Source organism: Dicentrarchus labrax, unplaced genomic scaffold, assembly GCF_905237075.1.
Source record: "Dicentrarchus labrax unplaced genomic scaffold, dlabrax2021, whole genome shotgun sequence".
NCBI classification, from domain to species: Eukaryota; Metazoa; Chordata; class Actinopteri; family Moronidae; genus Dicentrarchus; species Dicentrarchus labrax.
Window position 1 is genome coordinate 20056854 of NW_026136722.1, and position 16491 is coordinate 20073344.

At 38.6% G+C, this 16491-nt stretch overlaps 1 protein-coding gene across 1 annotated transcript; it reads right to left on the bottom strand.

Moving 5' to 3' along the window:
* Window positions 1–200: 200 nt before the first annotated feature.
* Window positions 201–13958, bottom strand: LOC127356587 (trafficking regulator of GLUT4 1). Its single transcript, XM_051388447.1, has 5 exons — window positions 13636–13958; window positions 6777–7062; window positions 2908–3197; window positions 1967–2099; window positions 201–1461 (listed from the first exon to the last, which is right to left on the bottom strand). The coding sequence occupies exons 2-5, from the start codon at window positions 7006–7008 to the stop codon at window positions 1445–1447; spliced, it is 672 nt and encodes a 223-aa protein (XP_051244407.1). The 5' UTR covers window positions 7009–7062; window positions 13636–13958; the 3' UTR covers window positions 201–1444.
* Window positions 13959–16491: the final 2533 nt, after the last annotated feature.

The window sequence follows — 16491 nt, forward strand, 5'->3', positions numbered from 1 at the left end:
ATACTGAAACTGGAGGCAAAGTAAACCAGAACTTCCAGGTTCTCAAAACACCCATTCAAAACCAAACAAAGGAGGTGTGTCAATCACAATCGAAGCAGATGGGACATCCGAGTCCAGCCCCCAGTGAGCAGAGCCTGGTCAACCCCTCCGTCCGAGACACCAGACTAATCATTTAAAAACACCACATTTAAGGTAAAATAAAAGCACCATGTATGTAGACCATAGACTGTTTAATCAAAGAATGGAGGTAGTCTCCATAACGTCCCCCATAGGTTTGTAAAGGGGTGGAGCTGAATGAAACAGCCACGTAGATTAGATGTAGATTAGTTAGCTAGTTTTTTTTCATGATGTGACTATATATATATATATATATATATAGTCTCTTTTATCTTATAACCATCTTTAAAATGTGGTTGTTTTTCAACATAGATTAGCCTAGCATGTTGCATATCTAAGTACAGGAAAGAAGGAAGTTGTCTGAGGCTTGCTCAACTGTTATTGGAGCACAGAGCAAAAAGGGGCGGGGCTTAGGTAGGGTCAGTTGGTTAGGACAAAACAAAACAAAATCCCAAACAGAAGTCAGCTAACATGAACACAATATCAGACAGAACGGCTATAATTCAGTCTGATTGACAGTCGCGAGATGACATTAGAGGAGAGTGTTGATGATGTCGTGGATATGAAGTAATAACTGTGGTTAATAAAACTTTTTCACAAGAAAACCTGAATGGGAGGTGGTTTTGAGTGCCAGATGTTAGTAGAACATCAGTACTGGGGCTCTCTATGACCACCATACAGCAGCAGCATGTGTGTGTGTCCACCTTTGTGTGTGTGTGTGCGCCATAAACACCAACAGGAACAGATGGATGATGAAACCATCCACCACTTTCTCAGGAAACAGGTCACTCAGTGTTTTTCTCTCCTGCCTTCAGTTCGTGTTGAACCGTCACAGCAGCAGTTTCAGTTCAGCTAAGTTTCAAATTTTTTGGCATTAAAAAATGGAAACCACGTCCTCCAGTTTGCACCGTTACTGGAAATCTAACACATCGGAATAATCCCAGTTCCATAGAGACAAATGTCCGTTTCCATGACAACAGACACACTTGTTCATCGATGAGAAGAAAAGTGGTCTTGCGGAGGAGATATGCTGCTACCACAAAATGAAATCTTGTGATCCATCCTTCTCTCCTGTTCCATCGGGCGTCTGTGTCGGGAGTGGGTCGGTCGGTCGGTGGGTCGGTCGGTGGGTCGTGTCGGAGGTAGAGCGTCAGGCAGACCATGCTCGTCGTGCAGCAAGAAACAACAGCAAATAACAGGAACAGATTTATTTTTCATCCGGTGCAGGCGCTTGAGAATAATAGTGCTTCAGGAGATCGGAGGGAGCGGTGTCGTGTCGGTCAGATGTTGTCGTGAAGTCCGTCTCATCTTTTCCAGCCGTTTTTCATCAGTATTTTAATATCACTGGAGACAGAAGAAATAGTTTCACAGATATTTAAACACATCTTGGACATTAAAACAAAGATTAAAATGACTCACATGCACAGTTTTTTTCTGACTGAAGATTTTGGGTCAACTGGTTATATGAGATGTGATCTACTACAATCTGGTGTTCACATGTCGAGACATTAGAGCTTTGATCTGAGCCTAGACCACAGAAGCAGTTTTAAGAGCTGAAGATATTGTGGCTACGGCTACCAAAGCAGTGTTTAAATTCAGTAAATGGCCCTTTGGCTTTTTCCGACCTCAGTGAATGAATAAATAAGAGATGGATAACTGACAGACCAACTTTAAAATGAGTCTAAAGTCCCTTGAGCCATTTTACTGTAAATGCCAAGTCTGGCTACGTAAATGAAGTCTGTTTAATTCTAGTGGAGATCCCAACGTTTCCTTTATTGTTTCATAAGAACAAATAATATATTGACTGATTGATACAGAATGGTGAATCCTTCGGGAGGCGTTTACTTACATCCCCAGTTGAGGGCGATGGCGGCAGTAATGATGGCGATTCCTCCCAAGATGGAGACAACGGACAGAACCATAGCATTACGGCCCAGACGGCGAGCTCCGTCGATGTTGCCCTGCTGCAGACTGTTTCGGGACTAAACAGATTAAAGGAGGAAAGTGAAGAAATGTTTACGTTGGGATGTGTTCAAAACTGAAACTCATCTACTTGTAAACCAGCTTTTATATCTACAGAATAAATTCATATTCACATCTGTACTTCTTCGAGGATCATGAAAAGCACTCTATGAATAAAATAAGTGACAGTAACAGTTGGTTTTCACGTGTAAACAAGATAATTAATCATTATCATTTTAAAAGTCCTTATGACTGTTATTTCCCTCAAAGATCAAGAGGGTTTCCTAAAAGGTTAACGGCGCTAATCTAAATCTAAACTATGCACAAAAGATTAATGCAGATTTAATTTCACTGTTTTGGGAGAAAAACGCTTATTTGTTTTCTGACAGAGAGCTGAATATTCTGATTGATACCACTTTCATATCCATCTGTTAAATGTAGCTTAGCTTAGCATTAAGACTGGAAACAGTAGGAAACAGCTAGCCTAGCTCTGTCCAAAGGTAACAAAATCCACCTTTCAACATTTCACTTGCTGCTTTAACCTAAATAAAGACATTTTAATTGGCTTCCACACAAGTTTGTATATCTGCTGTTAGCAGTAGTGAAAGTACAGTAGTAGAAGTTTTTGTTGTTGTTTTTGTCTTTTCAACATTTATTTCTCTTGAAAAATCATGATAATATAGTACAGATAAATTCATAATGTTTCCTCCTGATTAAAACATAATCCAGGCAGAATTTGCTGTTGCTCTTGTCAATGGAGAATTTTATTGTTTTGTAGTCTAATCAGTTTTTGTTCAAATATCAAAAGACACAATCCTAAAGTCATACCATCACGGAGAAGGTGAGGGCTACGATGTTGATGGGCCACAGTGGGCAGAAGCAGGACAGGATGGCCAGGATCAGGTAGTCCCTCGGCTTGGACCCGTCCACAGTGGCCTCTGTGATTGCGCTGGGCTGGCGGGTGAGCGAGGGCCGGGGTGAGCCCGCCGCCAACGAGCCGGACCGGCTGCCCAAACCAGGCCGACCGTTAACATGACCGATTGGTTTAGCGTGCAGCTTGGGCGACACAGAGGACACTGTGGGAGATGAGTCGACCCTCACAGGACCGATACCATTACCTGGAGGAGAAAATTAGCAGAGATGGAAAAATTACATTCCTAAGGGACGACTGTGCAAAAGTTACTCTGTTTGAGTAAGTTTTGCAACTCAATTACTAATCCCTTTAAACTGTATATTTGTGAGGTGTTTTTAAAGATTTATGTCTTCAGTTGGGACCAATGGGCTTGGAGCTGAGAGTCACAGAAACCAATGTTGCTTGTTGTCTTTTCCTGAGATTTGTTGAAAGAAGATAAAGGAGAAGATAGAATAATGCTAACCTTATTTTTTTAAATAAAGGTTAAAAAATAATCCCAAAACAGCACATTTGTATGTATAAACAATATTAGAATCAGCACTAGAAATGATAATGTGCATTATCATGAAAACTATCTATCTATCTATCTATCTATCTATCTATCGCAGTTTGTACTGCTGATCCCACTGTGAATCAACAGTCTGATAAATTCTGCACATAACATTTGAAAACTGATGTTCCTAAACATGGCATCAAAGATGTTTTAATAGACAAAGTCAAATGCATTAGTATGGTGGCAATATTGTAAAAACTATTCTGAAGTTTTTTGGGTTTTTTTTAAACATATTTTTATTGATTTTTTCACATTGATTTAAACATGGACATTTTAACTAACAACATGAATATGTTATCCCCCAATCTGGCAAAAATTAAAAAAAACAATACTAATAAAGTAGAAAGAAATGAGTCAAATAAGATCACAGCAGGGCATAAATTACATAAATTGTACAATTAATCACAATCGAAGGTTGTGAGTTTCCATAAAGTCCACGTAAGGTCTCCATAGGTGAACAATGTTCTATTCCCTCTCTTTTACAATATATGTTAGTCTCTCCAAAGCTAGAGAGGTCATCAGTTCCCTTGTCCACATTCCGGTAGAAGGTGTGTCCATACCTTTCCACAGTAATGCGATTATCCTCCTGGCTTGTAAGAGTCCAAAGTCAATAAGCAGTGACTGTTGCTGAGACACAACAAAGTTCTCAGGGTATATTCCCAGTAAACATATTTTGGCTCGCAAAGGAACTTCCCTTCCAATTATGAGACCCATACAGTGTAATACACTTTTCCAGAATTGGTGTATCTTTAGACACTCTCATAAGCAATGAATTAACGTACCTTTTGCGTCTCTGCATTTCACACAAATATCCGATACATGAGGGTATATGTAATTCAACCTGCAAGGTGTAAGGTAGGTGTGCATCAGCCATTCATATTGTAGCAACTTAAAGTTAGTGTTAACAGACAGGGTCTGAGCCTTAAAACAAGCTCTTCCCAGTCAGCTTCCTGAGTGTCCTCCTTTATATCAATTATCCATGCCTCCATCTTTTTGAATGTGTTAACATTACCTCATAGAACAATGAAAACTGTCCTCTGCCATTCAAGTGCGATAGAGTCAATTGCTCAATTTTAGATAGTGGAGGTACAGAAGACAGTTTTTTCTTGGAATATCATATTTCTCACACAGTTGACTATATGACATCAAGTTGCCTTCTGCATATAAATCTGAAATTTTTGCAACACCTTTGTTAAACCACATCTTAAATCCTCCATCTGCTCACCCCGGTATAAAATAATTATTGCCCCATATAGGGGTAAACTGTGATAATGCTGGTGTGTCTCCAACATATTGGTGTGTAGAGTACCACACTGAAATGGTACTTCGAAGAAAGGGATTTTTTGTTTGCTTAACCAGCTTACTGACACTTGCAGAATATAAATAAAGCTTCAGAGGAAGCCCTAGTGTTGATGTCTCCTCTATAGTCACCCAAGCTGGAAGGGAAGCCACTGAAAAATAATACATTGCTTTCCTTAACTGTGCGGCCCAGTAATACAGTTTTAGATTGGGGAGCCGAAGCCCCCCCTCTTTCATATGGTAGACATAATAGCCTTAGTTGTAATCTAGCCTTTTTATCATTCCAAATGAATTGATTCAGCATGTTATTGATGTTATGAAAAAAGGTGTTGTCTAAAGGAAGCGGAAGTGACTGAAATAGATACAGAAACTTTGGTAAGACCATCTTTTTAATTATGTTTATGCGACCAATCATAGATATAGGCATTTTAGTCCATCGGTTTAGCATCTCCCTCACTCCGTCCACCAGGGGGTCATAATTTAAAAATCTAATTTTTTCACATCAGGACTAATTTTGACCCCTAAATATGTAAAACCTTCTTTAGTGGTTGTGAATGGTGTATCTATAATAGGTTGCAGTCTTTCATTTTCATTCAAAAACATTAATGCAGATTTGGAATTGTTTATTTCATACCCTGATATGTTTCCAAATGTTTCAACTAAATTCACTAATTGGGGAATACTATCTGTTAAGTTTGTTAAAAAAAAGAATGATGTCATCCGTGTATAAAGCTATGTGATGTTCATATCCTCCAATAGTTATACCAGTGATGCCTTTGTGAGCTCATATGGCCATAGCCAAGGGCTCAATAGCCAACACAAATAGCAAAGGCGATAACGGACACCCTTGTCTGGTTGATCGGTGGAGCGTAAATGGTTTAGAGACATTATTATTGGTCAGTATTTCGGCGGTTGGGTTTGTATACAAGAGTTTTATCCATCTCAGAAAATTTGTGCCAATTCCAAACCGCGGGAGCACCTTAAAAAGGAAGCCCCACTCGATCCTATCAAAGGCTTGGCGTGCGTCTAAGGATAACACAGCTGTATCTCTAGAGTTGTGTTTTTCATACAATATGTTTAGAACACGCCGGATATTATGAAATCCGTGTCTATTTTTGACAAAGCCATTTTGATCATTACCAACAAGATGTGGAAGATACAACTCCAGTCTTCTGGCCAAGGCCTTGCAGAGTATTTTAATGTCACACCCCATCAAACTAATAGGCCAGAAAGAGGAGCATTCATTTGGTGCTTTGTTTGGTTTCAGAATTAAGGTTATTATTGCAAGTCTCAAAGATCGAGGGAGTATTCCTTTTGTATAGGATTCCTTATACATGTCCAATAGTGGGACCAGAAGTTTCTCCCCAAATCTCTTGTAAAATTAAATTGGAAAGCCATCCGGCCCTGGTGCTTTCCCACTGTGCATACCCTGAACGGCCTCTGCTTATTCCTTCGTTGTTAGACTGTGATCCAATTCCTGTTGTTCGTTTTCTGACAAAGTCTGAAATTTCAATTGATCCATAAAAAGAGTTTTGACTTTCTAAATCATCAACTATTCTGAAGTTACTTCTTTTACGTCAAAGTGGTTGTGTATTGGTAAATCAAAAAGTCCAGTAAGCAGTAGCTTTGCCCCGGTAGAAAATCTTGATGCTATGTTGAACAGTTTTCAGCGGTGGCAGAAGTATTTGGATCTTTTACTAATTATGGTACTAACACCTCAAGGAAAACGTACTCCACTACAAGTAAAAGTACGAAAGTATTAGAACATGTTTTAAAAAAGGCGGTTGCTTGACGGCCTTATATTATAAATACATCAATTAAAACAATGAAAAGACATTTCCTGCCATGTGGGACTACAACTAACGATTATAAGTGTGTCCATCGAGGGTCTTGCACAGGTACAGTACAGGTGTAGTATTTATTGGTACTTACTCTCCATGTTGTCACTGATGACTGTCAGGTGGTCGATGTCTCTGTCCACTGTTTGTTTGGCACCAGGAGCGTCTGTTGTCGGGGCCGGGGCTTGTTGTTCTGCACTGACCGGTTGAGAAGTCACGGCAGCGTGGCTGGCTTGTCCGTCATGCTGCGTGCTGATTGGCTGGTCTGGCTGCTGGGACTCCTCCATGCTGCTGGACGGCTGGGCGACACTGGGACTGGTGGCCATCAGACGGTGAAGATAAAGAAAAGTGCTGAAGAAAAGCTGAAGGCAGGGAGCTTTCTGAAATGGAGAAGAGACGGAGATTTAAAGGTTATACATGAGATATAAACATTAAAAATCGCAATAAAAATTGTATCGCAGCCTCTCTGTGGTTTGTTTCCATAGCCGGTCTGCTCCGACTGAAACTGCTGTTTTTATCATCTACGTCGGTGAATTAAGGATTTATTTCCACCAAACCAGAGTTGGTGATTGTTGGAAACACTAACAGAGACGCTTTTAAAGAGTTTGATTTGTTTTGGTCTCATTGTTTTGGTCGGAGATGCTGGTGCTCTTGAGCTCCAGAACCGCTACCCAGAGGACATTGTGGTGAGATTGTTCCAAGATGTCAAGTTATGATCTATAATGAGTCACAAAAACTTGGAGCACGATTTACCATCTTGGTTTTATAAAAGAGCGAGAACGTGTTTGTTCCTCGAGCACAAAATAAATATAAAACAGATTTATCTGAGTGGGTTGAAGGTCGTTGATTTATTCCACTGACTCAACAGCTTGTTACTGCCAGCTGCTGAGGTTTATGGCTCCTGGTCTTTTTGTGTAGGTGGACATGAGCTCAGTCAGTATTTGATTTAAGTCCCACTGATCACTGATGGAGTTTATTTAGACTTACTGAACGCCTCTTTAAACCAGAATTAAACTATAAAACCATTAATCAGCTGCAGATATTCACAGTCTTGCACAGTGAAACTGAAAAGGGATATCAAGTTGTCTCTTGGTGTGTGTTCTGTTACACAACAATACACCAAATGATATAGTTCTCTGTTGGAAAGTTACAGGAGATTGTTAAGAAATTAAAAGAGTAACTTCTAGTAATTGTAGAGATTGAATACTGTCACTGTAAGCAGGAATATTTATTTTTTACAAGATTATTGAGATCTGTAGTGTTTGTGAGGATTAGCTTGCTGAATGTAAATTAGCTCTCTAGATAGCTAGCATTTTGCTAACATTAGCTAACTTAAAATGTGACTACATATGTTGGTTTTATCTTTTAATCCATCTTCAAAATGTCATTGTCTTTTCAACATAGATTAGCCTAGCATATAGCATATCTAAGTACAGTAGAGAAGAAAAGGAGAAGGTAACTAAGGAAGGGTCAATTTCCCAGATCCTGAAATGAGGTCTTCAAATTGGTTCTCATGTACAAAACTCAATAAATCATATTTTTTATCTAATTTTCTGTCAATGGACTTATTGTTGCAGCTCCACACGGCTACGTCTTCTTCCATCGATCTTGTATTTTTTTGACATAAATAAAAGTTCTTGTGATCAGCTGTTTGTTCCTCTCTCAGCAGTGAGGATGCTGCTGCAGAGGCAGAGACTCATTGATCTGATCGACAGCCTGGAGGACCAATAGCTTCTTAAAGAGCTCAGCTGCAGCACCTCCACACACTGAATATTATAATGACCTGCCAGGACTCGATGGATGACTCGTACCGTTTCCCCCAGAGCACCGAAACGCTGCGGCGCTGCTTCGCTTGGTAAAAGCTGACGGACGCAGTCTTGTCTCACTCTATAATACTGTGTGTGTTCTGTTACAGCAGTCCGAGGGGCTTTGAGCTGCAGTGTAATTTAAAACATGTTACAGGATACAAGCGTTCTTCAAAGGACCTCTGCGAAAACCTATCAAAGCCAGACTTCTTGTTAACATCAGGGGTGGACAGCTGACGCATTCATTGCTTTTAGGTGACGATGCAGAAAAAGACTGATATATTTTTCAACATATTTGATTCTTTATCCGTCAGAGAGACCCAGAACTGTCTTCTATCAATCACAGTCAGAGATGTGTTAGAAGATGAAGATATTAAACTTTTATAGAGGTGAAAAGTGCGAGAAGCTGCTGAAAAGGTGAATATTTACCCCGCTGGAATTTTTTCTCAAATCGTTACTCATCATAGAAACACAAGACATAGTGTAACAGAGGTGGGACCAAGTCATTGTTTTGAAAGTCCTAAACAAGTCGTAATCATGGACAGTATGAATAAAAAGGTTCCTGAAGAGGTGGAGCTGAATGAAGCCTTTATGGCGGTTGTGCAGTTAGACTTCAAAATGCAGAAAAACCTACATTTCTGTTGCGTTTGACTCTTTGATTTTACGTGGTTATCACAGGACAGCCAGTTGATGCTCAGTAGGATCAGCAGCACAAACATACGATGATCTTATAGAATATGATGCACTGCTGTAGATTAAACTACCAACAGTATATAAAGTAGTTCAAATGAGCTCCACCTTCAGCATCTACTGCAGTAATATGCAACACACACAGTAATGCAGCAGTAATATGAATCCAAAACATCAGATATAAGAGTACAATGCTGACAAGGAACATCTAATACTTTATAATATTCACAAACTTTTACTTCAGTAAGGGTTTGAAGGAGTTAAAGTTTTGGTACGTCAGCTAGTTTTCCCCTTTACTTCTTACTGACACTGGGAGCTGAAGAAAAGGTGAAATGTCTGTAATGAAAAGGATCTTTAAAGGGGGTTAGGGGTCTAAACAGACGACTCCCACAGCAATTAACCTGATGTTGCGTTCGTTCTTTTTACAGTAAGAGGCCGGATTAGCGTCGGCTGCGTCAGACACTTAGCAGTCGGGGGGGAAATTAGCAGGCCCATTAAAGCCATCACAGTCTGTTGTTTTTAGCTCTGCAGCAGCAGCGTAATGACTCTGGGCTTTGATAATGTTTATTTCATGCCGTGGTCAGACCATCAGTTAGCTGATGTACTGACTTGATACAGACCTGTTATTAAATACTGGATGGTCAGTGTGAGTCTGTAAAACCGGAGGAGTTTGGATGGTTTATGTGGATTTATATTCCAGGAATATTCATGTGTTCATTTCATCAGTTTTAGGAATATTTTGGATATTATCTCAAAATATTAACTATCAGCTGTTATTTATTATGTTTAGTCCTAAAAGTGAAAGATTTTGCTGACAACAGTGACCTTTTTTCACAGCAGCCATTTTGGAACAGAAGCTTAATTAGTATCATTGGTGACGCCTGTGTTTATCCTACTATTTCATCTCAAAATGCTGTGAAAAAGGCCTGTTAGCTCTGGTTCTTGAACTGGTTGCATTCATGTTTCTTGGACCTTGGTGCTCTCTATGGAACCAGTACTCGTTTCCATCAGTTTTAAGCAGAACCGTTGTAATCGATGATGGTACAGAGGGCGATGCCAGCTGGGAATCAACTTTATAGGTTCCGAACCAATTTACTTTCGGTCAAATCAAGAAAAGAAACCGATTTTTATCTCTGTGAGCTCTGCTGAATCATTATAAGGACCAGAGCTGAAGAGAGGCAGTTTGGGCAAATTCTCTGGGCACCAAGCAGGAACATGACAGCCAGAGGGAAATAAATAAAACACACACACTCATGCATATTGCAGAAGCATATTTCTAGCCAGCTCAGACCACCTGTTCAAGCACAACGATCAATTTCCTTTGTTTTATGCTGGTTGTGCAGTAAGACTTCAAAATGCAGAAAAACCTACATTTCTGTTGCGTTTGACTCTTTAACTCAGATATTTTATAACGTTTGACACGTTGGGAACCTTCACTGATGATTCAGTGACATCAGGAACTAACAGATGGACTCTGGTGAGTTTACAGATCTGAAGCTAATCTTCAAACAGCGTTATCAGCATTTTCAGATCTGACTGAGGACTCCAGTTAGACCACAACGGCCCTGCTGCAGGGACCCAGAATATGAGCCAACTGCATTTCTAACCCTGTAAACCAGAGTTCTCAACTGGTTCTGTGATTGAGTGTCTGGTCAACAATAGGAAACTATTTTTAAGGCTCAGCTATCTGATGTCGGACTTTTATTCAAACAGGAAAACTTCAAGCTTCAGTGCAAATAGGAGAGCTGCAAAAATCATTTGACTATTAATATAATTAATTCATCTTCTTGAGTAATTTTGTATGAAAAATTATCTGATTTCAGTTTCTCCAGTGTGAATATTTTCTGCTTTTATTTCGTCCTCTGTGACAGTAAACTGAATATTTTTGGGTGGTGGACATATTAAGACATTTGAGGACGTTACCTTGGTCAACAGTTTTCCCGATTTACTGACATTTTATTGAACAAACTAATCAAATAATCAAGAAAACGATCGACAGATAAATTGATAATAGAAACAATCCAGTCCAAAAAAACAGCCCGTTCTGTTCTGATGTTCACATTCACTTATCACACTTCTTTATAAAGAGAAACTTTCTCATTATTATAATTTACAGAATCTTTTTTTCCATCACATCGGCAGAAACGAGCTTCCATAAGAAAGTCAATATTGTATAATTGACTTTAATTGGTGACATTTGAGCAAAGGTTGCTGTGATTGGACCAGAGTCTGAGATGGGTCAGTATTCAGTACTGCCACGTCTGATTTTTGTCCACATGAGCGCCCTTACCTCTCATTAAGTACCGCCACCTCTGGGAGCACAGCTGTCTCCACCACTGAGGTCACCTGACCTCTGTGTCTTTTCTCGGTGAAATAATTGCCTAAAAATGACTTTGATGCCCCCAAACTCCCCCAGCAAGTTCAGGTTCTGGACCTCGGTATCTCTAAAACCCTGCGTACAGCAGTGCTGGTGAGGGAAACGCCCACAGAACTGCGTCTCAGTGTAAACACACAGCCGGTTTAACAGTAAGAAACAGCACTGAAAATGTTCAGAAGGATTAAAAACTCCATCAGATTCAGCGTTGGGGTGAATTAGGGAACTTTGGACTCCTTTTTTGGTCCAGTTCAGGCGGTGCTGAAGTTCTCACAGAACTCACAGTGATTGGTTGAAACGTCACATCTGATGACGGGAACTAACTGTTTTGGTCGGAGGAGGAAGAAAAAATGATGTCTGAAAAAGATCATCTGTGTTTGTTTGTGTCCAAAGTGAAGACCTTCGTCCTGCTGCCACCTCAGCTTCATCACACGCACACACACACACACACACACTGAGAGCAGCCATGTTGTTACTGTAGCTGCAAACACTTTAATCCTCATTGTGACTCAGCCTGAATCTGTCACTTCTTTGATCTATTTACTTAAACTCAGACGTTCATTCTTCAGACGGCGTCTCTGTTCATATTTTTAATCTTTTGAATCTGAACACCTGATTCTGCTCCGAACAGCTGGAGAGGATTTCTGTCCTCATCCAGTTTTAATCCGAGCTGTGCTGCAGGTCTACAGAACACAGAACTCTGCTCTGGGTTTCAACATTATTCAGTTCTGTTCTGCAGGCGGGTTATTTTTCCTAGGATGGCGAAGGCCTGACATACTCAATGTCCAATTTTCATGACTGAATGGATTAAGGAACTCAGAATGCCTCATTGTGTAGTTTCAGCCTGGAGTCTAATGTTATTTTCATAATGATCCAACTGCTGTTTGGTTCCAGTTGTATCGAGGCCTATGGGAGAAACTCAGTGAAACCCAACATATCTACGTCTACCCAGTGAAAGAAAACACTGAACAGAATCCATTTGTTTATTTACTGTCTTAAAATAGCACCCAGAGGTTATTGTAGGCAAAACATAACTTTAAATCTATAAATCAATAATCTATAATCATTAGACAGTTTATAAACTCTGAATAGTTTAGAGTTTGAACATTGTTGGAAACATTTAGGATAATGTAAGAACTTAACTACATATAGATCATAGAGCCAGAGTTTATACACTGTTTAATGATTATTGATTATTGATTGATTCAAACTACATACAGAACATAGAGTTTATACACTGTTTAATGATTATAGATTATTGATTGATTCAAACTACACTGTAAAAAAACCCCCAGAAAAGTAAAAATGATTTACAGTTACAGATTTTTCACGTTATTTTACATCAGACATAAATTTATAGGTTATTTTTGTAATTTAATTAATTTTTCCATATATTGTAAAATAAACGTGAGAAACATCGTAAACATGCTTTAGAGTTTATACACAGTTTAAAGAGGAAACAGATTATTGATTATAGATTTAATAATCCAGAGTAGAATCTATCTGCTGATTGAATATTTGTGTCGTTCAGACATTGGAGGATGGAAACTGCAGCTTTAATCTGATCATTATGTAATATTTCCACATGGAGAGAGGACGTGGTTTAGATGCTGAGGAGATCCCGACAGACAGAAGGTCGATTTTACCCCATTTTATTACATCTCGTGCCAAGATTCTTGCTTTTAGACGTGGTGTTATAGAAACAGCATTCTTATGGATTTATAGTGAAAAGGAATGATTCTCCTCTTTTCTGGGGACCCCCCTTGGACCCCTAGGAGACCCCCCCCCCCATTTTCCAAAACCATTGTTCTAGAAAACGAATCCATCAGTTGCGACAAAAATATAAGAATAATAAAATGACCGTTTGTGAAGCAGCGGAGCTCGAAGACTGAGACTCCAACTGTATTTAATATATAACAAACACACTGATGCATGAACACACACACACACACACACACACACACACACACACACACACAGTACAGATGCACCAAATGCAGACAAAAGGAACAGATGTGAGTGATGCAGGCCGACACACCCACTGAGTTCACTCCTCTTTTAAACATGTGGAATAAAGGTCCTACCTGGTCCTAGTCCACAGGAAGCTGCAGGCTGATGTTCATGGTGTCTCTGCAGGAGGTAACGGAGGAGGAACAGTCCAGGGCTGCGAGCTTGAAGCTGCAGAGCTGGAAAATATGAACTGAGCTGGACAGGACTGAAGCTCAAACAGCCGCTCAGAGCTCTAATGAATGCTGGGAAATGTCTTCAGCTGGTTATGTTGCTGTGTGATGATGCAGAGTGGTTGGATGTCGCTGCAGCAGCTCCCTGTCTGCTGTACTGCAACAGGGAGGGAGGGGTGTGTGTGTGTGTGTGCGTGTGTGTGTGAGTGAGAGAGTGTGTGTGTGTGTGTGTGTGTGTGTGTGTGTGTGTGTGTGAGAGAGAGTGTGTGTAGTCCAGTAGCTCCTTTCCTCTCCTTCTTCCAGTGTGTGAAGCCAACTGATGTTAACAGCAATGCCTGTTTAAACTTTCACAATAAAAGCCTGACAGAGTTAAACATAAATCTGCTCATTGTTTATAAATTCAATGAGGTTCATATATTTGAAAGGACCAGTGTGTTGGAATTAGAGGCATCTTGTGGTGTAATTGCAACCCCTTGTGTCACTCCTCACATTCGAAGTGGTGAGAAACAATCACTCCTCCTCCTCCTCCTCCTCCTCCTCCAGGATTTCACTACTGTTTGTGATTGTTGAGGCCTAAAATCTCTGATTTCACAGCGGATTTTCAAAAGAAAATTGCGATGTTTTTCTCCCCTACTCAACCATCACTTCTTTAGTTTTTTTCATCCACTTTGTTTTTGCTTTTTCAATACATAAATACAGATATAGAGATATATACATATAGAGATATATAATTGGCATTTGTAGGGAACATTGCAATAAAATGTTTTCTTTTTGGAAATGTAATTTTATATTCAGTCTACGAGCATGTGACAGCTATACTCTTATTTTGGAGGAAAATGAGCCCATTTCCTGTATAGTTTCGGTTAAATGTGGAAAACTTTACGAGTCTTTTTCTGTCCCCATCCTGCTGAGTTTCTGCTGACGGAGCACAATCCCAACAATGCACCAGTTACAGTCCAACACTTCCTTCACTTAAACTCATTATTATTAATGTTATTAACAGCTTCATTAATGATATTCACACCAGGATTAATGCTTAATATCTATTAATAATACACATATAATATCAACCCTGTGTCATCAAATAAACATATAAATACAACAATGTGAACATTGGACAGAATATGTCTCATTTTATCGTTTTATTTTGAAAGGTTGAGCAGAAGTATTATGGTCTGGTGGGGTTGTGAGTGTTTGCTGCCCCCCAGTGGTCACAGGGAGGAACTACAACACACACACACACACACACTTAATATTTGTATTTAATTGATAACATGAACCACGTTCAATAACCATCATTGATCAGTACTTCCAGACAATACACTGTAAAAAGAAAAGCTTTAATTTTACATTAAATATTTTTAATGTTTAATTAAAGATATTTACAGTGTAAACAATGATCTATAAATCCAGGTGAACTCTGCTATAATACAATAATCAGACTTACATTTACAGCAGAGTGCTGTTATTATTGGATTGTTATTATTTGAATGTGAATGTTAAAAGTTATAGAAGTGTAATAAAAGTCATTATCTGTGAGATTACAGTAATTATTGCTGTTTACACTGATAACAACTGTATTTGGACAGTTTACCTTATACACTGATAAACAACATTTATTCAACTTCCATCATTATACAACATATCTGTCAGTTAACCAACTAATCATTTTTTAACCGTTAATTGTCACTAATTTTACATCATTTTAGTAAGTTAAGTATTAACAGTATTAAAATTGAATTTAACTGTTTAATCTATTAAATAAACAGCAAATATTTATGTATTTAAATCTTTTTATGTGAAAAAAGTATTTTTTCTTTAAATAAGCACTAATTTTATGATTTACAGTTACAGATTTTTTGAGTATTATAATAATAATAATAATAGTAATAATAATAATAATAATAATAATAATAATACTGACACAACCTGTAAACTTACAGATTTTACGGTTTATTTAATAAATTGAGTTTTCTTCCTTTCACCTGAACTTGTTTAGCACAAATACTTCAAAGTGTTACAAGTTCAAGTCATTAAATGTTCCTTAAGTAAAAGTACATTAGTATTATAATACACATTTACTTAAAGGATTAAAAGTAAAAGTTCTGTTAATTACATGTTATTATATTTTACTTTATTAGATTATTAATACTGATGAGTTAATGTACAGTAGTGTCAGAGGAGCAGATTAAAACGACCTCATACATTCACACACTCACAGTTCAGACACTCAGATAATCCAACAGTAAATACAGTGAAGTGTATCTGCAGTTCCTCTAACGGCCACTAGAGGCTGGCTCCACAGGTGAGTCAGTCTCTATAAGGGCCCATATTAAAATGCAAAAGATAAAAAATAAATTTGCCTCTGGGGTTTGTTGTTAAAGTTGCATTTAAATAAATATTAAACTGTTGGAGACATTCTTAAATTATAATCACTGATTCCTTTACTGTAAGATTTTTGAAAGTTTAATTTTTTCCATTTATTCAAACATTAATTTGTGCTGAGCTGTGAACAATAATGTAAATAAATAAAATAAACTGACTGAATGAAAGTTTGATAAAGTCCCATAAAGAAGAGCTCCTGTGTGGAGGTCACACCAGACTCCCTCAGATAATGTGGCAATTTAAGGTAATGTTGTTGTTTTACGTTAAAGAAAGAATGAGCACATAAATATAAATTATTTAATTCCTAATAAAACACCTCAAAGGTTAATTCGGCACATTGGTCGATGATCTAAAAAGCAGAAGAAATCACCTTTA

What these genes read in the sequence shown, in the direction of transcription:
- LOC127356587 (XM_051388447.1), bottom strand. Translation starts at nt 7,008, where the DNA reads ATGGCCACCAGTCCCAGTGTCGCCCAGCCGTCCAGCAGCATGGAGGAG. An exon ending in CATCAGTGACAACATGGAGA is followed by an intron (nt 3,198 to 6,776) that starts GTAAGTACCAAT and finishes TTTCTCCTCCAG; the next exon opens with GTAATGGTATCGGTCCTGTG. An exon ending in CCCTCACCTTCTCCGTGATG is followed by an intron (nt 2,100 to 2,907) that starts GTATGACTTTAG and finishes TAATCTGTTTAG; the next exon opens with TCCCGAAACAGTCTGCAGCA.